The sequence below is a fragment of the Symphalangus syndactylus genome, chromosome 13 (assembly GCF_028878055.3).
Source record: "Symphalangus syndactylus isolate Jambi chromosome 13, NHGRI_mSymSyn1-v2.1_pri, whole genome shotgun sequence".
Lineage (NCBI taxonomy): Eukaryota > Metazoa > Chordata > Mammalia > Primates > Hylobatidae > Symphalangus > Symphalangus syndactylus.
This window is the reverse complement of record NC_072435.2, coordinates 104,984,274-105,011,352: the sequence shown is the minus strand read 5'-3', so window position 1 is coordinate 105,011,352 and position 27,079 is coordinate 104,984,274. Positions and strand designations below refer to the sequence as shown.

The following is a 27,079-nucleotide window of genomic DNA, read 5'->3' as shown; positions in this document are numbered from 1 at the left end:
TTATCTTTGCCATGCTTCTGTGACTTCAGAGTGAAACTCAAGCCTGGGAGAGAGAGAGGTGTCTTCCCTGGACCCTTGTCCTCCCAAGATGGGGTCTTGACAAAGACTTGCCAACCTGGGTTTGAGTCCCATCTCCCCATTTAGTATCTGGTGATCCTAACCAAGTGGCCGAATCTTTTGGTCTCATTTTCTTCCTCTGGTGAAATGGGCATGACAGTACCCCCGCCCCCCATGGGGCCATTGGCGCATAGTCAGTATTCAGTGCATGTGTGTATATGTGTGTGTGTAGATAGATAGATATACACACACACACACACACACGTTTTTCTTTTTCTCGTGGAAAGTCATGTTAGTAAAAGGCAAAGAATCGGCTGGGCATGGTGGCTTACGCCTGTAATCCCAGCACTTTGGGAGGCTGAGGTGGGCGGATCACGAGGTCAGGAGATCAAGACCATCCTGGCTAACACGGTGAAACCCCATCTCTACTAAAAATACAAAAAATTAGCTGGGCGTAGTGGTGGGCGCCTGTAGTCCCAGCTACTTGGGAGGCTGAGGCAGGAGAATGGCGTGAACCTGGGAGGTGGAGCTTGCAGTGAGCTGAGATCACGCCACTGCACTCCAGCCTGGGTGACAGAGCGAGACTCCGTCTCAAAAAAACAAAAACAAAAAAAAGCAAAGAATCGTTGAGAGGGGCGTTATAACTACTTCCTACTCGCCTGGAATGATCAAAGAGCCCCTGACAATGGGGCTCCATCCTTACCTGGCTGGGTTTATGGGCAGGTCACATGAGGTTTAAAAATAGCTCCATCCTTCATTCCTTGGCCTGAGATTGCTTAAGACCAGGCCAGGGCACAGCCTGGCTTGATCTTGACCCCGCCTTCCTGTGTCTGAGACTGGTCTTCTGTGCTGCTGCCCCACCTTTCCAGGGACATTGACTTGGGAGGGTGGGTGAGTTTTCACAAAAGCGGGTGGGATTGGGGGACCTAAGCCTGGTGTCCCACAGTTCACTCTCTGATCCTAAGAAGGCTGAAGCTTGGGCTGCCCACTGGTGAGGACATTTCTCTCTGTGTCCTGGGGAAGACCAGGGTGGGGGGCTGGAGGTTCTGCTTCCTGTGAACTCTGGTTTCCGTTCAGGCAGCAGCGAACTGAGGTTGGAGCCCCAAAGCTGCCGTCTCACACTTAGCTTTTTATGAGTGGGAGGATCCCCTTTGCTGTGCCACACCCCGCATGCCCTGAGAGCTTCTGTGGAAATCAAGACAATAGCACCCCCGCTGCTGGAGGAAGCAGGGGTTATCTGAGAACCAGGATTGTTGTGGTTTTTCTCATACCCTACCCAGTCTCTGGAGGGGCTCAGGAAAGGCTGCTGAGTTGCCTCGAAAGCTGAGTGAATGCCTCTTCTCGAAAGGCCTCACCTTGGTGGCCTGATGCCATATCAGAAAAGAAACGGACCCCTCAGTCCCCCTGTCCCCGACTGGACAGAGCATACAAGTGGTACTGGCAGGACTGCTCACCTTCTAAATCCGTGCTATGAGATGTTTTTCGCCTGGTGCTGCCTGGAAAACACAGGTTCTCGGGGGACACAGTGTCATTTTGACACTGCAAACTGTGACTTGTTTCATGTCACTGGAGCTCAGCCCCTGCTTCATATCATTATGAAAAGCTCATGGTATGGCATTTTATGGGGCATTCTTTTTTTTTTTTTTTTTTTGAGACAGGGTCTTTCTCTGTCACCCAGGCTGAAGTGCACTAGTGCCATCATAGGTCACTGCAGCCTCCATCTCCTGGGCTCAAGCAATCCTCCCACCTCAGCCTCCTGTGTAGCTGGGAATACAGGCATGCACCACTAAACCCAGCTAATTTTTTAGAATTTTTTGTGGAGATGGGGCCTCACTATGTTGCCCAGGCTGGCCTCGAACTCCTGGGCTCAAGCCATCCTCTCACCTCAGCCTCCCAAAGTGCTGTGATTACAGGTGTGAGCCACGTGCCTGGCCATTTAATCCTCACCATAACCCTTCGAGGGGTGGATACTGTTGTTACCATTCCAAGTGAGGAGTCCCCATCTCAGAGGTGAAATGCTTTTTCAAAAGCTGATGAGACTAGAAAAGGTGAAGCTGCTGAACCCAGGACTTGCTGGCTCTTACTGCCTGCTGTCCATGGCTAGATGTGGGCCTGGTCCCAGGCCAGATCATTTGAGTGTGGCATCCTTATGGTTTAACTGCTGGCTTTGTGCTAAAGCCCTCTGGTGAGGGCCCTCGTGAAGGCCTGGGCTGGTAGGCTGGGTATCTGGCCTTCCAGCTGTTGTCTGTGTCTGGCAGAGCGATCCTGTTGGTCCTTGGAGAGAGCACTGCATAGCCTGACCCATGGCCTGCATGTTGCCTCAAATGCACCCTTGGGTCTACAAATTGGGATAGACTCCCTGCATCTTGCAGCTCTACCCTGGCCTACAGGCTGGAAGCCTGTCAGCTGCAATGAAGTTTGCTACAAATAGGCAGAAATGCCAAGTGCAGCTCAGCCAGGCAGTGAATCCAGCAGTACAGCTTGCTGGTTAAAGGACAGGGGCTTTGAAGGTCCTGAACAGGGGATGTGTCATGTTGCCCAAGAAAGTGATTGCTTCAGGAGAGGGGACCTGGCATCTAGCATGGGGGGAATAGTCTTCTTTTTGCTCTGGGCCCTTCTACCTGTTTGAGTTTTGTACTGTGTGCAAGTAACTCCTAAACCAAGAAGAACTTGGATGTTGATGTTAGCCAGGCCTGGGTTCAAGACCTGGCTCTGCTGCATGTCACAGTCACAGCCGACATTTATGGAGCTCTGTCTACACGTTGTGCTAATTTTGGCCTATTTGCCATTTACTGGTCATATGACATTGGACAAGTGGCTTTTTCTCTGAACCTCTTTCCTCCTTCCCCAGTTGTGAATGATAATACTTTGCAGAGTTGGGGATTGAGTGAGGACATGAGAAAGCACTTGCCACAGGGCCTGAGATGTTGGGAGAACTCAGTAAATGGGAACTGTCAATTATGGCTTTTGTTCTGAGTGTAAATGTTGGGAGGATGAGTGTTGCTGAGGGGCTATAGAGAAGCAGGTCTTAGCAGCATGTTGAGAGAGGCTGCCTGCCTTGGCCTTCAGGGATGAGTGTGCTGCAGTTCCACACTACCCCCATGGGATGGCTTTTCTGAGAAGACAAGGACACTGCGGCAGTGAGCATGCCCTTTCCAGACTCTTCCCGGAAAGGTTCAGTTCCCACAGTGCTAGAATTTTCACCTGACTCCTTGTCAGCATCACCATTGGTCCACGGATGTAGGTAGCACCTTTCACAATGCATTCTGTTCAGCATTTCCCTGTAGTGGTCTGTTTCATCCCTGTTGCTTCGTACAATACTTCCCCCTGTTGTATGTTTTCTGATGTCTTGCTAATGTATTTTGGAATTAGTGCGTACACTAGATTGAAGAGTCATTCATTTTGTGATTGCACATTCCCCTAGAAAACTGGGAAGTCCAGTCTGATCCATGGGAAAACTGCAGTTCCTGGGGGTTTCCCTGAGATCTCCAGCTCTTCTGCCTTCCATGACAATGCTCTTTGGTAAAATTCTGAAGTACCTGAGAGCTTTTAAATTGTGAATAATACAACAAACTCACCTGTGCCACCAGGCTCAGCCCAGGCACATAAAGTATGACCTGTACCTGTGGGGCCCCTCTGTGCCATCTCTGTTTGTCCCTCTCCCTTCCAAAGGTAAGCATTTGGGGTCACCAGGTGGATCTCAAGCTTGGCTACAGAGGGAGTCACCTGAGGAGGTCAGTACTGGTGCCTGGGTCCCAGCCAGGGTGTGGCCCGGGCAGTAGGACTTTGAAGAGCTCTCTGGGTGATTCTAGTGTGCAACCAGCATTGAGAACCACAGGTGTCCATCTTTCCAGGTATTACTCTTACTATAGCTGTGCATGTCCCTAAACAAGGCACTGTTGGTGTGTTTTTAAACGTGATGTAAATGGTGCTGTACAGTTTGTATCTGTTTTGCTTGAGATCAATCCACAACTAAATAGCTCTCGTTGAGACATTTCCCGGTGGTAGAGTGTCCATTCTAGAAGCATACAGCCGCTGCCGGAGCTATATTCTGTTGATGATTGTGTAGAAGGTTTGCGGTGTTCACTGTTAGGAAAGTGAACATCCTTGAACACTTGCCCGGTGCGTCAGAGTTTCTCTGTGCAATGCTGCCCAGCCTTTGCCACATCATGGGGCACGCAGACAATCATATTTTCACTTTGGCAAATGAGGGGGCTCCGGACTCCCTAGACCTCACCCAGCCATCTCAAGGGCTATGGCTTTAAGATCTTACCCACTGTTGGGAGCTCAACCCTAGAGTTTATTCTCAGGAGGGGAATTGGGACAGCATCTTCTACTTCCTTAGATATTGCAGGAGTCCCTTCTGGAGTGGTTATGGCAACTTCTACTCCCCGCAGAAGTCTGGATTTTTGCCAACCCTTGGCACTGTCCAACCTTTTAATTATTGCAAATCTGGTGAGTGTGATATGGTACCTTGTTTTATTCAGTATTTCCTAATGTCTGGTACGTTGAGCATGTTTTTATGTGTATTGGTCTTTTGAGTTTAATCTTTTAACTGCTTGATTGCATCTTACTTACACATTTGCCTTTTGCAGAAGTTCATATACTGGATCCGATTTCTTTGGGGTCCAATGCTGCAAATATCTTCTCCCAGTCTGACTTGTCTGAGCTTTTTTAATGGGGCTTTTGGATACCTCAGAGTTTAAATCGCTTTTTTACACTTAGGTCCTTGATCTACCTCAGTGATGCCCAAACCAATGGATGATTTTTTGGGATATTTAGCAATGTCCAGAGACATTTTTGCTTGTCCCATCTTGGGGATGGTGGTGCTCCTGGCATTGAGTGAGTAGAGGCCAGGGATGCAACTAAATACCCTATAATGTACGGGGCAGCCTCTCACAACTGAGAATTATCTGGTCCAAAATGTTAAAGTGCTCAGGCTGGAGACCCTGCCCTAGGGATTCTGATCAAGAATGAGGCAGGTTCCTAGAATCTGAATTTTTCACAAGTACCTTGGGTGGCATTTATGATCAGGGGTGTTTGGGAACCACAAAAATATAGAGTATAAATACCTTAGGATGGCAAAGAGAGGTCAGTGAAGGTTTCCTGGAGGCGGTGGGAGAGGGGAAAGGAGAGGTCAGACATCCAGTGAGAGAGGAAGCACATGGTATGCTCACGGGGCGGGCAGGAGGGGAACCTAGTGGCCCAATCCTCCTGACCCCCAGAGCAGCCTTCTCCTCCCTTGGGTCCCTGAAAGCAACACCAACTCCGTCCTGGGGGCTGGAACTTGCTGCGTCTGGATGCTGCTGCTCTGCTTCCAGCAATAATGATGAGAGATGAGATTGTCAAAGACCCATAGCTGCTTTTGAGTGCTGTCGGTAGACCCAGCATGGTGCTATGTGCCTTCTGTACGTTCTTTCATCATATTTTTATGTCAACCCTGTGAGATCGTTTGTAGAAGAGAAAACTGCTAGACAGAGGTTAATTGAAGCACCATTGTCATCCAGCAAGAACGTATCAGAGCTGGGTTTCCGACACTTAACTGCTGTTCTGTGCTGAGGACGTCCTGGAGCCCAAGTCCAGTGCTGCCCAGTGTGGTCCCAGTCAGTTCTGCTCTCCAGCCTTGCCAATGGGTCTGGGATCCCAGGCTGCCCTGACTTTGGACAGCTTTCCTAAATAGCCCTCGTGCCCCGTGGCAGCAGGAGAGAGACCCCCCACATGCAAGGAGCTGCTTGACTTCCATTTGCCTTTCTACGTGCTAGGCATTTGAGCTGACTTTCAAAGGGATCACTTCCTGCTTTGAAAGCAACCACAGTATCTTAAAGTCAAAACGCTGATGGAAACCTCCTGGAGAGTGTGCCTGGCTCCCTTGCCCTTATTTGTCCAAAGTATGATTCTTTCGCCACAAGCATTTCCTGACGGCATTCTTGAGCCGGAGCCCAGTGTCACGGTCTGCCTGTTCGTTTATGGGAGCTCTGGGCTGTCACTTGGATAATTGATTTCAGGGCCCTGGGTCTTCCCAAGCAGCTGAGTTCTGCAGACATCAAAGGCAGAACGTGGAAGGTTCCTTTCCTGCACAGCTGAGTTGAATTCTATTTAGCTTTTCAATTCTGGTGAAAGGAGTTTTCCTATGAGTGCCTTACTTTTTCTTTGTGGTCTAGTCCTGCCGCCTCTGCTTGGGAATGGCACTGAACCTCTCTGAGCCTCTGTTTTATCTGTGGAAAATACAATGGAATGAGCGCCCCTCAAAAAAGAACTGGTGGAAAGGTAATACGGTCTTTCCCTGCCTTGTCAGCCTTCTGAGAAAAAATTACTTGGTGTAGGGTAGCACAGAGGCCTCAAGCTGGTAGCCTGCAGGCCCAGTTCAACTGCAGATGTGTTTTGTTTGCCTTGTGGTGGGTTGATCGCAGTTTTGTTTTCTTTTAATTAGTTTACCATCCTTTAAAAATCAGGGAATTCACAGAAAAATCTGGGTTTCTGGCATTGCATGGAACATGAGAGCTCACAGCTCTTGGGCCCACATTCCTGCCTGGCCACTCTTGGCTGGAGTGGGAAGAGCCTGCCCCTCTTGGGGGCAGGGCAGATGCTGTCCTGTCAGCCCCAGCCTCAGCCCCACCCAGCTGCACTCATTTACGCCGCTTACTGGCCCCTGAGGCATCTGGGTTGCATAAGATATTAATTCCATATTTTGTTGTCTCAGATGTAGAAAGAAGTGGGGTGGGATCACATTTAGAGGTCACTGTCAGGGTGATGTGATTTACCATGCCTGGGAAGGCCTCTTTCTTCCCTGAAACCAGGAGTTGACTCAGGGCTACACATTTGTATTGCATTTTCCCCCACTTGGGTTATTCTTGCCACCTACTCAGGAAATTGGAACAGTGTGGAAGTAGGAAGTGGAAGCCGCTGGAGGGTGGAGACCATTCCTTTAACAAAAGGCCCAGGAACTTTAGGCTGAGCTGTTTCATCAGGGGAACCTGGAAATGGCCCTGTTATCAAACTTTCCTGGCAATTGATGCAAAGAATACCAAACTATGCCCTGAAACCATGAGGGGGCACTTGGCAGGGACTGGACTTGCCAGGTAAGGGGTAGGGGAAAGTGGGCAGACTTATGACTCTGGATTGTGAAAAAGATGTGTTTGCTGCTCTCTACTTTTGCTGGCCTCTGCCACTGATCCAAGGCCCAGGATCAGTAGGGCCCAGTCTGAGGAGGACGTGGAACAGGGCACAGCATTGTTAGGAGTGGAAATGTTGGCCCTTCTCCCAAAGTGGGGAGGAAGGTGGGAGCATAAAGTGACTGATTCCTACTGAAGCCTCCTCACGGCCCCGTGCACTGGCATTTTCCACCTGTAATGCGTAGCAGGAGCCGTGGGGACGCCTCTTGCCTGAGGTCGCCCTGCTTGTCAGAAGGCCTCGACTTCACCCTCTCATCTGTCTGGCTTCTTTTTAGAGCTTCACATTTGCTGTTGGGAGATATTTGGTCTTTGCTCCATTCTTGCCTTCCTTTTTGGTACCTCCTCCTCCTAGGCTCCAGTCCTGTCTTCTACAAATACCACTCCCAGAAACACTGCATTTCAGGAGAGGAGTTCTGAAAACTCTCAGGATCTCTGGTGGAGGAATGTCAGCTCAGTGACAAGATTAGAAAGGACATTGAGCAGCAGAGTAGGGAGTCTTCCTGGCCCCACCCCCAAGAATGTTTCATGGTGCCTGGATTTGGTCAGCTTTGGGACCTTTTTCCATATCCAATAAAAGCTGGTTCTGTCTCCCCGTGTTTACCGAGCTGCCTGAGGGTGGGGTCTGTCTTGGTGATTCACTAGCCACTAAGTGCTTGTTGCAGGAAATTATGGGATAGGACTTCCTGTGTTGGTGCTGGTCAGTGTCTAGGGCTCAGCCTTGGAAGTCAGAGGTCACAGTCTGCGAGGGTGAGACTTGTGCGTTCTTAGAAATGGCTCTGTTAATGTGACATTTTGAAGGAAGCTTTGTAGAAAGAGGAAGTAGATATTTTTTACCCAGAAGTCTCTCTTCTATCCTTGGGATGTGGCCATTTGGGCCTGTTTTACCCAGGTGTGGTACGTGAGGCCCCTCTTGGATGTCCTTGTCTAAGGGATATTTGAGGGTACTTCAGAAGTGTACTTTTGGGCCTCAAGAGTCGGGATGTCTGACAGAGCCTCAGTCCAGGGTCACCTGGGGTTGTGGTTGTGTCCGGCCAACAGGGCCTGGAGGCTGTGGGGGCCTCCTCAGCGCTTAGTGGGCAGGTAGGCAGGTGAGGCTGCTACTCTCCAGGCAGTCCCACTCTCTGCTGGGAGGTAGAGGGAGCCAAGAGACACCCCAGCTCTGCTCAGGGCCTCCCACGAGAGGAGGGCCCGTGTAACCAGCCCCTGCCTCCTCCCTCTACAGGCTGGATCCTCATTGACCGCTGTGGGAAGCACTTTGGTACGATACTCAACTACCTTCGAGATGGGGCGGTGCCTTTACCCGAGAGCCGCCGGGAGATCGAGGAGCTGCTAGCAGAAGCCAAGTACTACCTGGTCCAAGGCCTGGTGGAAGAGTGCCAGGCGGCCCTACAAGTAGGCATCACCCTTTCTTCCCATATGGGTGGAGAGACACCAAGCCTACCTGCCTTCTTCATTTTCCCTCTCTGCAAAATGGGGGTGGTTTCTGTCGGACTGAGATGTTGTGAGAGTTAATGAGTTTGCCCTGGAGCCCGATTCCTTCGGTCAGAGTGACACCTGAGAGGCCTCCCTGGAACAGCAGGCCACCTAACTACTGTGTCACTCCTTGCAGCCCCATGCTGTTGGATCTTCTCATATGTACATCTCAACCCTTCAGCAGCGAACCCCGCGGTGTAAAACTTGGTCGGTGTTCGGGACCAATCTTAGGGCTTACTCTAGTCCCGCAAGTCATTGTTGGGAGCTCAGCATAATCTCTACAGACAGACACCCCTCACTCCTTAGCTGGACAGAGCAGGACCACTGGGGTCAGGTCTGATGACAGTAAAATCCCACAAAACCAAAATGCTTCTAGACGTGGCCAACACCCCTTTATTTCAAACAAAGTTACAATGTGGCAGAGCATCAGAAGCATCCCTTTGGGTTGTTGTAGGAATCTGGTCTGTGTGCATGAGGCCCTTGTTTGGGCCTCCCCCACACCACATGTCTGTGTCTGGCCCCGCACCGGACCAGTACCCATAATGCTGCACACCACCTCTACTCTGAGAGTCTGAACTCACTGCAGATCTAACTGAATGTTGCAGCATTTACTTTTTTATTGTTACTACGTTGTTAAAAGTGATGCACATGCATCCTTCAAGAAGTCAAATAGTGCTGCAAGGTTAACATCAAAAACACCACCATACCCCCTCCTACTCCTTCACCCCTGCGGTAACCTCTGTGAATTCTTTCAGCAGTTTTTTCTGTTCACATTTATGTTTCCACATAATTCGCCGAGCTGCTCTTTATTGAATTCTCAGTTTTTGACATTATCTACTGGCATGACTATAGAAAACTAGAATTTAGCTCATGCACTGCCCCTACCTCCACCCCCACCAAGCTTAGGCATACTTTTCCTTCTCCCGTTCTCCTGGTACAGTTCATCACAGTTTTGGTTAAATTCAATGTTTACATCATGACGTGTAAATATGGCTGACAGTTAAGCCACAGAGTGTACGATGATTATTTTCTTTCTTCTATAACTTTAAGTTTGCCAGAGTTAGGGACTGCCTCATTGTTTTGTTCGCTTGGTTTTCTAAATATATGTTCCTACTTCAGCCCCACGTTCTCAGCGGTCTCATAGTGGTATGTTCAGACACATCAGAGGTTCTGTTTCATCTTCGTCTTGGAGACATGCCTCTGGGTCTCGTTTCTGTTAGTCTGAGGTTAGACCTCCAAGACTGACCTCCTGTTTCTTTCCTCTTAGTGTCTCTGGCTTTATCCTTTTGTTCTACTTTCTCAGAAGTTTTGTTTTTCACCTTTATCTTTTCAACCCATCGAAATTTTCATTTCTGCTATCGTCTTTCTAACTTCCAAGAGCCTTTTCTTGCTCTCTGAATGCCCTGCTTTCCACGGCGTGCTGATCTTGTTTCCTAGGAGGCCGTATCTGCTCTCATCTGTCTGATGATGCTGTTTGTTTTCTTTCTTCTCCCTTCATTATCTGACTCCTCCTCTTTTCCTCTCTTTGTTTTGGTTTTGCTCTCATGTTAAAGAGGCTTTTCACATGTAATCTGATGATGCTTGGCTGTCTGTTGAAAGAATGAGACTCTGAAAGCTGTTTGTGCATGGATGGTCCTTGTTGGCCACTGGGCTGCATTGTGAGTGATAAGGCAGACTTCTTCAGCGTGACCCCCAACTATCAGAATCTGTAAGCCATTTTGGGGGAAGCAGGTGGTGTTTCTGAAGAGGAATCTTCTTCTGTCCTCCTGCCTGACGGGTCTAGGCCTGGCCGGCTGCCTTTGAGGATCTGGAAGGGGAAGGAGCTGGGGTTGCTCATCACTTGGTGTGATGTTCGCTTCTCCCCGTTTTCAGAATCGCAGCTCAGCCCTGTCCTCTACTGTGCAAACCACTGCAGGAAGGTGGCCCTTTCTTCTGCCTGCATGGGGATGGAGATGGATTTGGGGATCTTCCCGGTGCTTCCACCCACTGGTTTCAGCTTTCCCCTTCTCCTTGGTTAACGCTCACCTGTGACCTTTCTACCCTCAAATTTTTGACTTTTTTTTTTTTTTTTTCTGGTCTACTGACCTCACTTCTCCCATTCCTTTTCCCCTTATGGGTTTATACTTTTTTTTTATTCCTCTTCAGTCATCGTAGTGGGGTTTTAGGAGCTTTTGATTAAAACATGTTTCAGCTGCCACGTCGAGGGTTTATTTTTGAGTGGCTTCCTGGGCTGTGGAAAATGTGTCATCATTGTTAGTACTTACTCAGCATCCTGGCCCATCACGGTCATAGCCAAAGAGCAGTCTTACTGGGAAATTCAACTCCTTGTCTTCCCCCATCTAGTTCATTGGTGGTGAGAATCCTCCTCTCTTCCCAGCCATGACTGCCCCATCCCCCCTCGCCAGAGCCTGTCCAGCAGGTCAACTTTAAAAATGCAGTGCTAGGCAGGCCTCCTAGGCTGAAAGCATGTTTTGTTCCAGCAGAATAAAGATACTTATGAGCCTTTCTGCAAGGTCCCTGTGATCACCTCATCCAAGGAAGAACAAAAACTTATAGCGACTTCAAATAAGGTATGTTGGAGGCACCCTTGTGGAATTTCTTTTGCTACCAGAAATGAAGGAGGTTCTTCTGAATAACTTTTGAAATAAAAACATGTGTAATTGCATGAGTGAGGCCTGAGAGTGGGTTCACAGTGGGAAGCTACAGGTCATCTTTTGTGCCCCTGCTATTGGGTCATGTGGTCCCCCTCTCCAGCCAGCAAGCTATGCTTGTCTGCTTCTTCTGCTGCAGGGCAGAGCCCCAGCCCTATGGGAAGCCGGTAGTTCATCGCATCTGCCTGCCAAGTAACTCTCTTCTTCTTCTTTTAAAACAACCCACAGCCAGCCGTGAAGTTGCTCTACAACAGAAGTAACAACAAATACTCATATACCAGGTAAGGCGTCAGCCAGGAAAGACAGCTCCATTTACTAGGAAAACCTCCACTCACACCAGGCAGGCCCAGCTCTTCTTCGTACCTTCAAATGAGGATGACCGCTCTGTACCTCTCTGCCTGGATAGATAAGTAGTCAGATGGATACAGGGGTATAACTCTGAGCTATAATTCACACATGTCATAAAAGTCATCTTTCTAGAGTGTTACAGTTATTATTATATTCAGAATATGTGGTTTTTATTATATTCACAATATGTGGTTTTTATATATTCACAAGTTGTGAGGCCATCACCACTATCTAATTTTAGAACTTTTTCACTGCCTGAAAAGAAACCCTCTATTCGTTAGCAGTCACTCCCCATTTTCCTTCAACCATTGCCTCCCCAACCCCACAGCCCTAGGTAACCACTAGTCTGTTTTCTGTCTTGATGAATTTGCCTGTTCTGGACATTTTTATATGAATGGAATTGCATAATATGTAGCCTTTTGTGACCAGATTCCTTCACTCAGCATAATGAGATTACCTAAGAGGTTTTCAAGGTTTATCCATGTTGTAGCATGAATCAATACTTCATTCCTTTTTATGGCAGAGTAATATTCCACAGTGTGGACCACATTTTCTTTACCCATTCATCAGTTGATGGACATTTGGGTTGTTTGCACTTTTTGGCTATTGTGTGTAACGCTGTTAGGAACATTCATGCAAAGTCTTTGTGTGGACTTATGTTTTCATTTCTCTAGGAGCAGAATTGCTGGGTCATGTGGTAATTCTAGGTTTAATCATTCGAGGACCTGCCAAACTGTTTTCTAAAGTGGCTGCACCATTTTACAATCCCACCAGCAATATATGCAGGTTTCTAGAATGCCATTTGGCCCTTGAAAACATGTGGCTCTAACTCAGGAACTTGAGGGATGCAGGGAGGATTTAATGAGGTTACTCAAGATCTTTAAAAAGACCTAGGATATAGAGTCTCCCTTGGGCAGTGCCATTCTGCTCCTCTTGGGGCTCGGTGAGGCGCTCTCCTCCACCTGGTGCCTGTGCCCAGAGGCTGTCACTCAAGCACGATGGTTAGGAGCACTCAGGCTTAGGGGCCAGGGCTGTCTTTTGGGGGGCATGTCTGCCATTTATTAGGTTCAGCCTTGAGCAATTACCTAATTTCTCTGATCCTCACCTTCCTTCTTGAGCGATGGAGATTGGAGTGCCTTTGTCATGGGATTATTGTGAGGTCGAAATGAGGTAGTGGAGAAAGTGGGCTCAGTAGGGCCCTGCGTGTAGAAGGGCCCAGAAATGATGGCAGTTTTTACCAGCTTGTGGTCACTGTATCAAATGCTCTTTTGCAGCAATTCTGACGACAATATGTTGAAAAACATTGAACTGTTTGATAAGCTGTCTCTGCGCTTTAACGGAAGGGTACTGTTCATAAAGGATGTCATTGGGGATGAAATCTGCTGCTGGTCCTTTTACGGTCAGGGCCGGAAGATTGCTGAAGTCTGTTGTACCTCCATCGTCTATGCCACTGAGAAGAAACAGACCAAGGTAAGAGCCTCGAGAAGGCAGTTTGGAGTGGCTGTTCTGAAACATACACCTGTAGAACTTCTTTTCACATGAGCCCAATACAGAGGGAAATGCTTTTGAAATGCTTTTAAAATGCTTTGCTTGCCTCGTGACTGCTCATCCTTAAAATATTTATCTTTTAGGCCCTGCAAGGAGCCAAATGTAGGGTCCATCTGGCATTCCTTTAGCTCTCTACCTTGCTGGCTTCCTTCCAAGCACGCTTGACTCCCTGACTGGGCTGGACTCTGGGAATGTGTTTTTATATCATCCTCTGCAAACCAGTAGGCTTGACCTGTCCTTCGACTTCTCCCACCGTGCCGTTCCACAAAGCTAGATTGCTCTGCACAGTGCTGCTAGAGATCTGGCCCCCACTTAAGTGAATTTGCCTGCCCTTTTGGGGCTCTACAACTGGGTTTTCTGTCTTTTTAAACTTTTAATTCACACTATACACTCTGTCATTTCTTTAATCTGTCTAAGGGAAATCTGGCTATCCAGTGACACGCAGCAGGTCTGCTGTGGGCTGACGGTCATGCCTCTTGTCACCCTTGCACAGGAGTCTCAAGAGCCTGAGCCTGTAGGTTACCTACCCAGGTTACTATTGTCCCTGCAGCTTTTGGGGCACACAGTTCTGCATGATTCTGTAGCTGACCTTGAACAAAAAGCAAATGAGAAGAAATCACATCACAAAGTAGAAACCAGAGTCTCTTTTTTTTAAACTTATTATAGAAAATTGAAGCCATACACAGAATTATAGGGCGGTGATCTCCCCTGTGCCATCATGCCATGTCAAGGGCCATCAGCTCGGGCACTCTCACTCAGTCTGTATCCACTCCTCCTCCCCAGCACTCACAGGATGAATTTGATAACATATTTTATTCCTAAGCATTCAAAATCTATCCTAAAAGAATGGATATTGTTCTTAAGGTAGCCAAGAAGGGCTAAACACTGAAGTTCTTTTTGCTTTCAAAGATCCCGGGGGCAGGGGGTGAACCAGAATCATCTGCCTCTCTCTCCACGCTGGCAAGACATCATGCCCCTGTTCTCCTGTGAACTGTTTTTTTTTGTTTTTTTTTTAGGCTGTGAATTCTTCCTGTAATTAGACCCCCACTCTGTCATGGTTTGATTTTTTTAAAATATACCTGGGCTGCCTCTGCCCTTGGGTAGTAAGAGGAGAGTCACCATATTGATTAAGCTTTAAAAGATTAAGACTTCTCATTTTTAGAGCTTAATAAGGAACAAGGGGATTTAAAGACCACGTGGTCTGATCCCAACTGTTTCTAGATTAGCAGACAGGTTTAGGAGTGGCGTGTTCTTTGTTTGTAAAGCTGGTTAGTGGCAGAGCCAGGATGGGAAGCCAAGGGCCTCTTTCTTTTCTCTTTTTATTTTGAGAGAGTGTTGCTCTGTCACCCAGGCTTGAGTACAGTGATGCAATCATAGCTCAATGCAGCCTTGAACTCCTGGGCTCAAGTGTCCTCCTGCCTCAGCCTCCTGAGTAGCTGGGTCCACAAGTGCATGCTACCACACCTGGCTCATTTTACTTATTTTTGTAGGGACTGGGTTTCACTATGTTGCCCTGGCTGGTCTCGACCTCCTGGCCTCAAGTGATCCTTCCACCTTGGCCTCCCAAAGTGTTGGGATTACAGGCATGAGCCACTGCACCCAGCCCATATCACTTGACTCTCCTCTCTCATCTGCACTCTGTTATTCAGCCCTGCTGGTAAGTTGTGTTTTTGTTTGGGGGTGTTGGTTATTGTATTTGTCAGTTCTCAAGTGCTCATTTGGTTTTTCCATCTCCTTGCTGAGACTCCCTATGTTTCCATTTGCTCTAAGAGCACTGGCCCTTACTTACTGGAACATGTTAATAATAGCTGCTGCCAGGTCTTTGTCAGGTAATTCCAAAACCTTGTGTCATCTTGGCACTAGCATCTGTGAGTTATTTCCCACAGGAGTTGAGAATTTCTTGGTTCTTGTGTATTGAGATATTTTGATTGTATCCTAAACATTTTGAATATTGTTAAAGGACTCCAGGCCTTGTTTAAATCCTAGGGAGAACATCGATGTTTTTGTTTTAGCAGGCAATTGACCCAGTTGGGCTCAGGCTGCAAGCTCTAACCAGCCTTCTGTAGTTTGCAGTTGCGGTGACAATTTGGTTTTCAAAGCCTTCAAATCTGTCCCAGCTGTGTGCCACGCTGTGGCCCGTCTGTCCTGGGCAGTATCTCTTGCAGCATTCAGTTCTTTCAGTCTGCGTATGCGGTTTAGGGGCAGATCTTGCAGCTGGGTGTGGGTCTAGGAGTTAATATACAACTTCACAGGCTGCTTTCTCAAGCTCCTCTTCTCTGCAGTTCTCTAAGCTTCCCTGGAGTCCCCTTTTCTGATCGGCCAGCCAGAAAGCTGGGGGTTTAGTTATTCCCCCTTTGCCACCCACTTTCTGTGACCATACCTATATTTTGGGCCCAGGAGCATGAAGATAGAAAAAGCAACCAGATTCACCCAATCCTGCTGAGACCACAGCTCTTCTCATCAGAAAAGAAGGTTTCTTCCCTCAGAGTTTTGACTCCTGCAGTCTCTGGTTGCTGCCACAGGAATGCTCAGGTCTGGGTGCAAGAAAATAAAGAAAAGGACTGAGCATGGTGGTTCACACCTGTAATCCCACACTTTGGGAGGCCAAAGCAGAAGGATTGCTTGAGTCCAGGAGTTCAAGACCAGCCTGGGCAACATAGCAACACCCGTGCCTCTACCAAAAATTAAAAAAAAATAGCTGGGCATGGTGGCGTGTGCCTGTAGTCTAAACTACTTGCGAGGCTGAGGTGGGAGAATCATTTAAGCCCAGTAGTTCAAGACCAGCCTGGGCAACATAGCAACATCTCTACAAAAAACTCATCTCTACAAAAAAATTTTAAAAGTTAGTTGGGCATGGTGATGCATGCCTATAGTCTCAACTACTTGGGGAGGCTGAGGTGGGAGAATCATTTGAGCCTAGGAGTTCAAGGCTGCAGTGAGCTATGATTGTGCCACTGCACTCCAGCCTGGGTGACAGAGCAACACTCTCTCTCAAAATAAAAAAGAGAAAAGAAAGAGGCCCTTGGCCTCCCATCCTGGCTCTGCCACTAACCAGCTTCACAAACATAAGAACACGCCACTCCTGAACCTGGTCTGTGAATCAAGAAACAGTTAGGATCAGACCACGTGGTCTCTAAATCCCCTTGCTCCTTATTAAGCTCTAAAAATGAGAAGCCTTAAAATTTTAAAGCTTAATTAGCCAGATCCCATATCTTAAAAAAAAAAAAAAGGAAAGAAAACCAGGATTTCCTCCCAGCCTCTCTGCCTGTTAGACTCTGTTGGCCTCCCTGGCCACTAGAGACCTTCTGGAGGTCTTCTGTCCTGGTGCCATTTCAGGGTTTCAGGCTACATCAGTGCTGGCAGCAGCAAACAGTAAACTCACTGTTGGGCATTACTTCAAATTCTGTTGTTTCCCCCATCCACCTGCCATGATTTACTTCTGAGTCCACAGTTAGCTGCTGTGTGCATCCCATCCTGGCTTTGTAGTGTCAGTGAGGAAGACGGGGTAGAGTGTGCCTGCTCTATTTTTCCCAGAACCGGAACCTCTGAATTCCACCCTGAAAGTGGAGTCTAATCTGATCAAATGTGTGGGACCTGCTTATGTGGCCCTCCTCCTGTTCCTCACACCTTAACCCTGAAGGGCAGTGAGCAAACACAATGATTTGCCAAGCAGGAGGGCTCATGTCCATTTCGTGGGAGTCCCCAGCTGGACCCTGTACAAAAAGCTGCTTTAGAGACTGCTTTAAGGTGTGGAAGGACTTGTGTGCAAGGTTGCAGCTCTGTTAGGAGAAGCGTATTAGCACTGACCTAAATGTCCATTCAAGTATGGTTAATTGCATTGTCGTATTTATAATTCCTTGATACAGAATGATCTCTAGGTTAAGTTAGGGACAAGAGGAAGACATGTACAACTCTGTGTGGTGGGCCACCTTGTGTGTTTTTTGAAGTGTGTGAATAAATATGTGTATTACACATATTTACATGCACAGAATCTTTGAGAGGGTAAAATGATGAGAAACTGTACCTTTAAGAAGGGCAACTAGGGGCAGGAAGACCTGTTTCTCTGCATCCCCTTGATTTTCTGTGCATTTAGCGCCACATATAAGTGTTGCCATTGAAAATATCAGTTTATTTAAAAATAATACTGGTGGCCTTCAGCAGAATCCCAGGGGCCTGATTTAGCCTGGTGGCCCTGTATAAAGTCCAGGTGTTGGCAGAGGGGGTGGGCCGTAACTTACCTGCCCTGTGTATTGTGGGAGCACAGGTGGAGTTTCCCGAAGCCCGGATTTATGAGGAGACCCTGAACATTTTGCTGTATGAGGCCCAGGATGGCCGGGGACCTGACAATGCGCTCCTGGAGGCCACAGGCGGGGCGGCAGGGCGCTCTCACCACCTGGATGAGGACGAGGAGCGGGAGCGGGAGCGGATCGAGCGCGTGCGGAGGATCCACATCAAGCGCCCCGATGACCGGGCCCATCTCCACCAGTGAGCAGGCAAGAGAGCGAGCCGCCCTCCTCACACTGCCCCCACTCCCTGCCGTGCTACACCCAGATCCTGTGCAGGCTGCCGGGCCCCTTCTGCTTCCCTTGGAGCCTGGAGATAGTTTTGTAACAAGCCAGATGATTATTTTGGTATTGCTTGACAAGGCAAATTGATTGTCTTGACCCAGGCATATGACCCCTGTTGTTGAACAAGCTGTGTCTAAGATCTCTACTTTTCATGAGAATCTGAGACTCTTTGGAGCCAGGCTTTCTCGGTTCTCAGAGGAAAAGTATGAATGAGTGTGAAGTGTATGTGAGAACTTTTGTTTGCAGTATTTATTTTTGTGGGTGTCGACTTCCTATATGGGCTTTTTGGGTGACACTCCCTTAAGGGTTCAGTTTGACAATTCTGAGAGTTGTTCTGCAGTTGGAGACCACCAGAGGTATCTGAGCTCCCTGCTTCCTATTTCATAATCCTCCAGCCCCAGCAGGTCCACTCCTGGTTCCTGTGTGTTTGGCCCGGGCACAATCCCCACTGCTTTGCTAGAAGTGCTTTCTGCCATGTGGCTTTGGGCCTAGAGCTTGTTGATAATTGCAGCTTGTGGCAGTGGAAATGTGGCTGAATGAGCGTCTAAATCGTTGAGACCAGTGCAACTTTGGGTGCAAGGCTTTGTTTAGGGAGCAAGCCTTTTGCCACCTTGGGCTGGTCTTTGGCTTGGTGCTCACTGGGACCCCACATGTCTGCGTAGGAGCAGAACTTTCCATGGCAGTAAGTGTCTAGCTCTGTTTCTGGTTCTTTCCCCCACTCCAGCCCCTTCCAGTTATTCTCCTGGTTGACCCGACTCCACTCCAGGAAGGCCATCTGACCCTGTGACAGGCATAGCTCATAAACTACCCCTCCCTGGGATCCCAGTCCTCTTCAGCCTCCTTCCCCATGAAGCTGAGTCCAGCTTAGAAAGTTAGCCACTTTCTAAGTCAGTTTGCTTAGAAATTCAGTGTGGCCCATACCCTTTGTCCTCCCAGCCTGGCATCCAGGCAGGGACACCCTCACACCACCAGCCCCAGGGAGCTTCCCTGCTGTAAACACAGACCCCCTTGTCTTTGCCTCTGATTTTTACACAGTGTAGAGTGGCCAGCAGTGAACAGGTTGAGGATGTGCGGGTAGATAGATACCTTTGGGTCTGGTTTGTGTCTGTGTTCATGTTTAAGGGATGTGTGCGACTGTGGGTGGGGGTGTGTGCTTGTGGGGCACAGGTGGCCCCTGCTGGAGCCCAGCTGGGCACAGCGCCCATGTAGGATGTGTGTTCTCAGTGACCTACCTCCCAGGCTCCTCTGCGCCTGCAAAGGAACAGGAGTGAGTCGTGACTGACAGGGGTGGTTGAGACTAGACTAGGTAGGGTAGTTACCAGGAGATGTGAATGTGCGTCAGGTAATGGATGGGTTTGTCAAGGGAATCGTTACCGTTTTATACCAAAGGTATTAACATGGGCAGCCTTTGACACATGTATTCCAAAAAGCGAGTTTATATTTTCAAACGGTTTTTACAGCTTAGACTTTGTACGTACTGCCCTGCCTGTGACAGTTGTATGCCTTCATTTTGTATCCAACGGCAAAGTCTACAATAAAACTTTAAAGCAATCATGACTGAATGTCAAAATCGTGTACTGGGCAGACGCTTTTTAAACTGTTGTGTGAGAAACTTTTATATTAGGCCATTTGGATTTTATTAAGTGCTAAGGAAAGAGGGCTTACAAAATAATGTTTTGTAAATATTTTATACTGTTTAAGTGTTAAACACCAACCCTGCCTTTTGGGTTGAGCTTTTTTAGAAAGTCGAAGTGAATGTTGGCCCGGAAAATGGAAACGCCATTGTATAAAATTTTTTTTTTTTGAGGCAGAGTCTTGCTCTATTGGCCAGACTGGAGTGCAGTGGCATGATCTCCACTTACCACAACTTCTGCCTCCCAGGTTCAAGCGATTCTGCCGCTTCAGCCTCCCGAGTAGCTGGGATTACAGGCACGCGTCAGCCCATGCCCGGCTAATTTTGTATTTTTAGTAGAGATGGGGTTTCACCATGTTGGCCAGGCTGGTCTCGAACTCCTGACCTTGTGATCCGCCCACCTTGGCCTCCCAAAGTGCTGGGATTACAAGCGTGAGTCACCACACCTGGCTGCATAGTTTTTTAAATGTTTGTGTGAAGAATGAGTTTGTGGAACAGTTTGATTTGCTGTGGCCTCTATGCCTAATGAGCTCGTGTTTCTGGCAGCTCTCTCTATCCTCGCTTTTTCTCCAACTTTGCACTTGTAGTTTGAGTCTTTGTCTCTGGAATATGAACAGGTTTATAAAACATTCCATGGTGAACAATTCTGTCGGCTGCATTATAGCCATGAGTGGATAGACAGCATTGGCTGGTCCAAGCTCTGTTATTGAGTATACAAGGAACTGATTTTTCTTGTGTTAGCACTAAGGGCAAAAACCAATATTTATAATGTAAGCACTATCCAAGTAAAACACTGGCCCAAGATTTGGTAAAGAGTCAGATTTCATTGCAATGTAATAACTACAATTTTTTACAAATTGGAACAGCTTTGGTGTGTTGTAATCAAGGGGTTTTTTTGTTTGTTTTGTTTCAAATAAGCCATCTGATTGTGGTGACTGGGGCCCATGTCCAAGACAATTCCTGGCATATTCTGTCACTCTCCCGTGGGGCGATCACTGTGCCGGGACCCCATTCCCCAGTTAAAGTGTGTCTCTGTACAACAGCGATTCAGGACCCGAGTGTGAACAACACTCAGCCTGCCCTCTGGAGCGTGTGCTGTCTTTAGGGCTCTACCCAAAGTCACTGTAACACAGTTAAGTGTGTCATTAACCTTTCTGTCTCTTTGCACCATAAAAAAATGCTGAAAGTTTTAGATGTAGCCACTGTATGGTGTGCAAACATTTGTGGACATGTAAAATAAAAGTCATAATACTTCTGTTTTCTGGGTCTTTTCAGACATGCCCGGCATAACCGGGCCCCTAAAATACGGTTTACAACAAAGGCAGGGCCCCCACGTTCTGCCTCACCCCCTTAAAGTCGCTCCAGGTGGAAGGGAAAGACGAGTCATGTTTCTGTAGTGTTTGAATTCAAACACCAGAAGGAAGTCTTGAGGTCAAAGGCTGCCTGGCTCATGAAAAAGAGTGAATCAGCTGGTGTTACCACTGATTTACTATTATGGGGCAGAGGGCTTCAGTTCACCAAACCCAATCCCTTGACACATCTGAGTTCCATTTATTTAAAGCAAAATTCAAATTTCGCAGCTTTAGAAAATTTCCTTTACTTAGTCTCAGACCATGTGCAGTAAGTCATTGATAGGTTCTTGGAAGCTGAGACTTGAAGCAAAACCATGAGGCTAATGGATGTAAACAAGAGTTAAATTCCTACAGCATGTTGCTGGGCACAAGAACATCACCCAACTTCTAAATAAAGACCAAAGCACTTCTCATATTAAACAGTGAAATAAATGAGCTACACGTATATTTAATTACATTAAAAATAAGATCATTACCTAAGTTTTGGTGAATCAGTGAGTGAGTGATGGTGGTCATAACGGTGGCCGCATAAATCAATCACTGAATAAACGCTTGCAAAGGTGAAATTGTAAGGAGCCCCTCCCCAGTCACAAGCGTGGCAGGCTCGCTACATGCTTTTGCGCTGTGGCATTTATTGTCCATTTGTGTGCTCTTATGCTTTATATACATTTTTATTTTACAATAAAATTTGTATTCATTCGTTCTCCAACCTGCATGTTCAGGGTTGCAGATGGCCAGAACCCAATCCTAGCAGGTCAGGGCACCAGGCGGGACCCACCCTGGACAGGATGTCCTCCTCTCACGGGGCTCATGCACCCACACTCACTCAGACTGGGACCGCATAGACACACCAGTGCACCTGATACACACACGCTGGGGACGTGGGAGGAAACCAGAGCACTCAGAAGAATCCCAGAGACAATGGGGAGAACATACAGACTCCACCCAGACAGTGGCCCTGCCCAGGAATCAGATGTCTTATCAGCATATAATGAAATGTTACTTGAGAACTTGCTGTACACAGTATTTCATCATGTCTCAGGGCAGCTTGACAGAGGTAGAGAATCTTTCCCACCCTCTAATGACACGTTGGAGTGCGCATTGAACATAGAGCCTGTCGAGGGTGTTTAGAATTACGCCTTTGGGTGACCTGGGGTCTGCTTCCAGAAGGTGACATTTTAATAAGGTGCCATGGGGCAGCTGAGAAGCTGGGATTAGGCTTTGGCCTAACGCCCCTCAGTTTCTTCAGATGTGATCTGTTTGTTAGTGCTGCAGGTCTGGTTCCTTGAAGAGGTAGCTGACTGGATCCAATCCCCACTTCCCCTGTAATTTCCTCGGTTGGAGCAAAAATGGCGATGGTAGAGGTTAGATGTCATCCTCTATCAGGACTTGCTCCGGACTGACACCTGGGAGAGAGTCACACTTCGGTTTACAGCCCTTCCCCGCTCCCTTTGCGCAAAAGGAAACAGTTATCACCTCAACTGTCACCATTAGCAAGGTGGGTGTGGAGGGCCTGTGAGAAGCCAGCGCCACCTCCCATGAGACAAGCCAGACTTAGAAACTGGCTCATCGAGGCCTGTCAGCCTCTTCAGCCAGAACCAGTCAGGGAGGAAGATGGACTCCGTGTGACTCCAGAGGAGAGAGACACAGCCTCTGGGGTGTCACTTTTAAGACAGCGTGTAAACTAAAAAGACACCTTATAGTCCACACCCAAAATGATCCTTATTTTAACTTGTCCCCAAAGGAGTTCATTGTGTCTAGGGGCAATTATTTTATATCTACAAAATGATTTTATTTTTTTGAGACGGAGTCTCTATTGCCCAGGCTGGAGTGTAGTGGTGCGATCTCAGCTCACTGCAACCTCCGCCTCCCGCGTTCAAGCAATTCTCCTGCCTCAGCCTCCCTGAGTATCTGGGACTATAGGCATGCGCTACCATGCTCAACTAATTTTTGTATTTTTAGTAGAGACGGATTTCACCATGTTGGCCAGACTGGTCTCGAACTCCTGACCTCAGGTGATCCGCCTATCTCGGCCTCCCAAAGTGCTGGGATCATAGGCGTGAGCCACTGCGCCCGGCCTGCAAAATGACTTTATAGGTAAATCCACTTAAATTTAAATGTGTATGAGACACTCCATGTTCACAGACCATTTTTTAATTAATTTGTATTAAAATTCTTCATATAATACAAGATACATTTTAAAGATTCAGCTCCCTCTGCTTTTAACATGTCGTTTTTCAGCAAAACTGGATCAAAACAAGCTCTGTGTACTACCAGCCAGTGAGGACCACTGGGACCCTCAGCCCAGCATGGGCACAGTCCAGGAGGCAGCGTACTTGTGTGCTCAGGCTAGACTTCTCCCTAACATACCCATTGTTCCCAAACCTCTGTGCTTGCTTGTTAGATCCGTTTTATACCAAAGGTATTAACATGGGCAGCCTTTGACACATGTATTCCAAAAAGCAACTTTATATTTTCTTACATATTTTTTACATATTTCTTTCATATTTTTCTTACGTTTATATTTTCTTGCATCCTGAAGCCTAAGCCACAGCTCCAACCAATTAAGTCTCAGTATCTGGGTGGGACACAAGTGCACTGATTTCAACGTGGAGGGAAGTTATGGATAGCCACTGTAATAAGCATAAAGCCTTCATCCAGTGAAAAGTTAGACTGTACTATTTGAGAAGTGTCTTATGTCAGCTTCTGGTTCACTGACAAGGATGGTAGGCTTTTTTTCTTTTCTCATTCAGTGTTTAGATGTATATATCTCTATATCAATTTCTTCCTGTCTTACAGATGTAGAATTAGGAATAGAGGGCAGAAATGAACTATTAATAGCTTATGATTCCAGTCAATCTATAGGACTGAAATTGGTAGAACTTTAACTTATATTCTCAACTAAAACGGCTTACTTCCCTCCGAGAGACGGCCACTCACCACTGTTAATTGTCCATTTTTATTTTTATAGACTTGCTCTTCCGGTCCAATGTCGAAAACTATTGTGCCTTCTTTTCCCGGACTAATAAAAAACTGTAAACTTAAAATACACAAAGTGACACATTACTGACATACTGTATTTTCTTCTCTCAACCTTTGGTCTGCAAAAGAAATTCACTTATTAAATTCTACTAGTTTCAAGATCAAATTCCTGTTTTATTACAGTGTTTTATTGCATATTTGCAGAAAGGAAGAATGCCGTTGCAACAGCTGGGCAACTTACATGTTTTTGTAGTTAGCGTGAGATCAAGCACATTCAGTTCTTCAAAGGGCCAGTTGATGTCTATGGAACTACTTCCATATCACACTGAAACTCTGAGGGGCTAGTATTCCCTCAGCTACAGCAACACAAAGACAACACATTTCGAAGCACTCAACTCTCTCTCCTTATTCCACCTACAAATGTGCTCTGGTTGTTAAAACTTGGAACAGCACAGGATGAGGGAAAAGAAACAGCTCTCCAGGATATCCTGCCTTCACTGACTTCATTCTCTGAAGCCCAAGATCACAGGGATGAAGACGGAAAAAAGTTATTTATGGGAGGGGGCAAGGATGTAACACTAGAGGCTTCTCACCCCTTACTGATAGAGATGGTGCTTGATTATGTTGGAAGCAGGAGGCAAGCAGGAGTGAAAACAATATTTGCATCTTCCCTGTTCTGTAATTTTTTTTTTTTTTTTTGAGACATTGTCTATCTCTGTTGCCCAGGCTGGAGTGCAGTGGTGCGATCTCGGCTCATTGCAACCTCCACTTCCTGGGTTCAAGGGATTCCCGTGCCTCAGGCCTCCCAAGTAGCTGGGATTACAGGCGTGCACCACCAAACCTGGCTAATCTTTGTATTCTTAGTAGAAACGGGGTTTCACCATGTTGGCCAGGCTGGTCTTGAACTCCTAGCCTCAAGTTATCTGCTCACCTCAGCCTCCCAAAGTAGTGGGATTATAGGCATGAGCCACCATGCTCGGCCTTAATAAACATTTTAACATTGAATTACTTCCTGAGCTGAAGATGAAGCCACCTACCTTCCTTGAACAACATTGACAATGTTCTCCTTCTTAACAAGCATGACGAGTTTAGTAACTGCTTCAAACACGTGTCCACACTGCAAAACGGCATCCCCCTGGGGTGGGGAGGAGACAAGGCATAATTTCAGTATTCACAGCTTAAAGAAACAGACACTCTAATAGAGAAGTTTCATGGTGGTCAACTTAACATTTTGGCAGTGTATTGTTTCTGTCTTTTAGTAGAGACTGGTGGCTGTCAATTACCTTTTGCTTGCTGTCCTCTGGTGAAACATGAATGACTAAGATTCCATCACTCAGATTGCTAGTGGAGACACCTTAAGACAGATCTAGAGTTAGAAGCCAAGAACTGGAGAGCTTGATGTTAGTACAGAGGAAGAAGAGATACGCCCAGGGGCTGCCCAACCCCACCCTTCATTCTCCTAGCTGGGCCCAGAAGGATGAAGGGCATGCTTTAGAAATCAGCCTGCTAGTGGGCTCTGATCACCGTGGAAGGAGACTATTGCCTAACCTGGGTACTTGAGTAAAGTGGTGCTATTAATATTTATGCCAGAATAAGGGGTGCAGTCCAGGCTGGGCAATGCCAGGGGAGGAGGGCAGATGGTTTTGTTTTTTTTGTTTGTTTGTTTGTTTTGAGCTAGAGTCTCACTTTGCCGCCCAGGCTGGAGTGTGTGGCACAATCATAGCTCACTGCAGCTTTGAACTCCCAGGCCCAAGTGATCCTCCTGCTTCAGCCTTCCGAGTAGCTGAGACTACAGGTGTGCATCACTACCCCGGGGTTTATGGGCACCCTGCACTTGTGTTTCCCATTTGGGAGCTTCATCACTGGGCTTTCCAGTAGTTGAGTCAACTCAGTGCATTGTTTTAAGATTGCCCACTTCTTACCTTTGAGAGCTGAGTACTCTATTTTCTGCTTGATTTTGGCAAGTTCCACCACGTAAGCTGCTTTCTGAGTAAGAATGAGTTGCCGCTGCCGTGCCTTGAAGCCTTTTCTGTCATATTTAATGACCGGGACACCATACTGCAAGGGGAAGGTGACTTCATGGGGGGAGGTGGGGCAGAGTACCGAGTTTCTTGCTACTTAGACCCCGGTAAAGTGATGTCAAGCATTTAGAGAAGCTCAAACAGATTTTGCATATATGTATGTACACACACACGCACACATATACATACACACACATATGTGTATCTATATATTTTTTTTCTGGCTCTCTGCATGGTGGGGATTTTGATCCCTAGCTCTGCCTACCTACGTTGCCCTCTGAGGAAGTCAAGGCTATGGCTACCTGCCTTGCAGGTCTGCTCTGATGGTCAGAGATGAAAACTCTCACAGCCACAGTGTAATCCAATCCAGTCACAGTGGCTTCTATTCCCCAGGGAACCAAAAAAAAAAAAAAAGGGCAGAGCAGACACTGGCACACACGATCACCAGGGCTTCACCTGCTGCTGTATGCCAGGCAGCAGCCTGAGCAGCTCTCGCCCACTGACTCATTCATCCTTTCAGTAAACCCATTATCCTCATTCACAGAAGATCAGAGGCACCAAGAGCTTAAGTGACCTGCCCAGGATCTCACAGCTGCTACGTTCAAAGCAAGTGTCAGTGCCCAGGCACTATGCCACTCTGTCTCTCACCAATAAGAGGGTGTTTCATGATTAAGTTCATGGCTACACTTCATTCAATTTTGTAGGAAAGCAAACCAAGACAGTTTCTGGGGTGACAGAGGGATCATGAGAACAGCAGCCATTATCTAATCATCATTTGTTCCCCATCATCTTAGTTAATACCCAAAGCATCACAGTTGAGAGCCCCGGCTGCTCAGCTGCACCCCTGCATTTAAATAGTGCGCCCTTTATGGAGAAAGCGCCCTTTATGGAGAAAGTGCTCTTAGACTCGATGAGGGAATCCTGTTTGAGATTGAGGACACACATCCCCTTACCTGGATTTTCTCATGGCTAATTAGCTGAAGCACTTTCGGATTAATGTCTCCTTCATCTAGAGAGGGAACCAGAAGGCCATGAATCATCACTAAAATACCAATCCTGTGGAAAAGTCATTGGTATCTACTAGTTTTTTTTTTTCTTTGCCCAGGCTGGAGTGCAGTGGCATGATCTCGGCTCACTGCAACCTTCGCCTCCCGGGTTCAAGCAATTCTCTGCCTCACCCTCCCGAGTAGCTGGGATTACAAGCGCCCACCACCACACCCAGCTAATTTTTGTATTTTTAGTAGAGACAGGGTTTTGCCATCTTGGCCAGGCTG

The 27,079-nt window shown here is 47.3% G+C and overlaps 2 protein-coding genes across 9 annotated transcripts in view; one reads left to right on the top strand and one right to left on the bottom strand.

Moving 5' to 3' along the window:
- KCTD10 (potassium channel tetramerization domain containing 10) overlaps positions 1-27,079 on the top strand; it is a 69,144-nt gene that overhangs the window by 8,134 nt on the left and 33,931 nt on the right. For 2 of the 7 annotated variants that reach the window (XM_055236627.2, XM_055236624.1), the window contains exons 3-7: positions 8,452-8,621; positions 11,186-11,272; positions 11,582-11,634; positions 12,976-13,171; positions 17,514-20,705. In XM_055236627.2, coding sequence (XP_055092602.1) covers positions 8,452-8,621; positions 11,186-11,272; positions 11,582-11,634; positions 12,976-13,171; positions 17,514-17,738 — 731 coding nt within the window. In that variant the 3' untranslated portion in view covers positions 17,739-20,705. Of the gene's footprint in view, positions 1-8,451; positions 8,622-11,182; positions 11,273-11,581; positions 11,635-12,975; positions 13,172-17,513; positions 20,706-27,079 lie in introns of those variants that run through there. The other 5 variants (XM_055236625.2, XM_055236622.2, XM_063614519.1 and 2 more) reach the window with 3 other exon arrangements.
- MYO1H (myosin IH) overlaps positions 21,418-27,079 on the bottom strand; it is a 58,754-nt gene continuing 53,092 nt past the window's right edge. For both annotated transcript variants that reach the window (XM_055236620.2, XM_063614435.1), the window contains 6 exons: positions 26,759-26,814; positions 25,707-25,842; positions 25,068-25,138; positions 24,822-24,919; positions 23,743-23,842; positions 21,418-22,208 (listed from right to left, as the gene is read on the bottom strand). In XM_055236620.2, coding sequence (XP_055092595.1) covers positions 22,185-22,208; positions 23,743-23,842; positions 24,822-24,919; positions 25,068-25,138; positions 25,707-25,842; positions 26,759-26,814 — 485 coding nt within the window. In that variant the 3' untranslated portion in view covers positions 21,418-22,184. The remainder of the gene's footprint in view (positions 22,209-23,742; positions 23,843-24,821; positions 24,920-25,067; positions 25,139-25,706; positions 25,843-26,758; positions 26,815-27,079) is intronic.